Source organism: Temnothorax curvispinosus, unplaced genomic scaffold, assembly GCF_003070985.1.
Source record: "Temnothorax curvispinosus isolate PA1 unplaced genomic scaffold, ASM307098v1 QBEX01013997.1, whole genome shotgun sequence".
In the NCBI taxonomy this organism is placed as follows: Eukaryota; Metazoa; Arthropoda; class Insecta; order Hymenoptera; family Formicidae; genus Temnothorax; species Temnothorax curvispinosus.
Window position 1 is genome coordinate 46,382 of NW_020223777.1, and position 1,699 is coordinate 48,080.

Below are 1,699 nucleotides of genomic sequence, written 5' to 3' on the forward strand. Positions count from 1 at the left end.
TTGTCCGTAATTGTTTACATACACAGTAACAAAAATACATTCCATGACAATTAATCTTCTTTCAATTTGTGCACTATCGATTATAATCACAATCTGTACATGTTTTTGAAGAATATCTATCATAGAAACAATTAAGACACATTATACTAATTTGCACATTTAATGAATGCGACTTCATTGCACAAGCATGGTTTATTTATTATTAATATCGAAAAAAACATTTTCAACATTAATATTTAATAAACTATTGTGCATTGGACCGTTGCTGTACCTTGTATTAGTGAATGAAGTGTACTGTAACATATACTAAAAATTTTGCAAAATTCAAGAGGTCAAGGTTTTGTCCCTTTGTGAGATATATATAAACAGATATCTTTAAAACTTTAAGAATCTCAAAATTGTGGGGGTGACAGGGAGGCCGCTGACTTCTCTGTAGATTTCAGTGAAGTTGTTGCCACCGAAGCCGAGATATCGCAGTTTGACGAGATCAGCGAAAGTGCCATTGTCCACCGTGTGGATGCCATTGTCGGACAGCGCGATGTTTTCCAAATTGGAGAGCCTGGCAAAAGTGCCGACTACAATGTGAGACAGTTTGTTTCCACTCAGGTCCAGTCGTTTCAGCTGAGATAGATCTCTGAACGTATCCGGCTCGAGAGCGCTGATCTCGTTCTGCTGAAGATAGTGTCCCCAGATTAAAGAGCCCGGCAAAAGTGCCGACTATAATGTGAGACAGTTTGTTTCCGCTCAGTTTCTGTAGTTCCAGCTGAGACAGATCCTTGAACGTATCCGGCTCGAGAACGCTGATCTCGTTCTGCTGAAGATAGAGTCTCCCCAGATTGAAGAGCCCGGCAAAAGTGCCGGCTACAATGTGAGACAGTTTGTTTTCGCTCAGGTCCAGTTGTTCCAGCTGAGATAGATCCCTGAACGTATCCGGCTCGAGAGCGCTGATCTCGTTCTGCTGAAGACGGAGTATCTTCAGACCGACCAAGTCACGAAGGAGCGACCTGGAGACGCTTGTTATCCGATTGATATCTAAGGAAAGATACTCCAGCTTGTTCAATCCTCGAAAGGCACCACTCGGAAAGTCCTCTAGCCGATTGCCCGCCAAGCAGAGGCCATTCAATTCGGTTAACCCGGCGAAGGAATCCGGCGCGATGCAAGAGATTTTATTGTTGTTGAGCCAAAGGTGCAGCAGTCCGGGATTATGATTCGAGAAGGATTCCGCTTCGATCGCTTCGATATCGTTGTGACCTAGGTAGAGCGAAATCAGGCTTGACAAGCCCGCGAATGAGTCCTTCGGTATCGAATCAATCTTGTTGAAGAACAACGAAAGCGTCGGCAGGTGTCTCAAATCCGCGAACAAGTGCCCCGATAACGGTACCACATTGTGGTCCAAGAAGAGGTACTTCAAGTTGGGCAAACCGCGGAAGGATTCCCTCTTCAGCACGGATATCCGGTTGCGATTCAGAACCAAGGCCTTCGTCGACACGTTCTTAAAGGCGTTCTCTCGAATCGCCAAGAGATCCAGGTTGCTGAGGTCCAATCGGTCCTCGAAACGGCTTTGTGTAACTTCGACGAGAACACCCTTGTAGTGGCAAACGTTGTAACCATCGTTATCCCGGCAGGTCAGTTTCTTCACCTCCGACGAGGCCCTCGCCGAGAGAAACAGGATAACGACTTGCGAAAAGAGAAGAAGAAA

The 1,699-nt window shown here is 45.4% G+C and overlaps 2 protein-coding genes across 2 annotated transcripts in view; both read right to left on the reverse strand.

Annotated features, from left to right (window-relative positions):
- The window catches only part of LOC112464195 (leucine-rich repeat-containing protein 15-like), a 969-nt gene extending 924 nt beyond the window's left edge, over nucleotides 1-45 (reverse strand). The window contains exon 1 of the mRNA XM_025031049.1: nucleotides 39-45. Coding sequence (XP_024886817.1) covers nucleotides 39-45 — 7 coding nt within the window. The remainder of the gene's footprint in view (nucleotides 1-38) is intronic.
- On the reverse strand, nucleotides 1-1,693 carry LOC112464187 (insulin-like growth factor-binding protein complex acid labile subunit; the record flags this gene model as incomplete). Its single annotated transcript, XM_025031037.1, has 2 exons — nucleotides 1-559; nucleotides 846-1,693. Coding segments are annotated over 2 exons (1,032 nt in total), but the record flags the coding sequence as incomplete, so codon positions are not given.
- Between the last annotated feature and the right edge of the window lie 6 nt (nucleotides 1,694-1,699).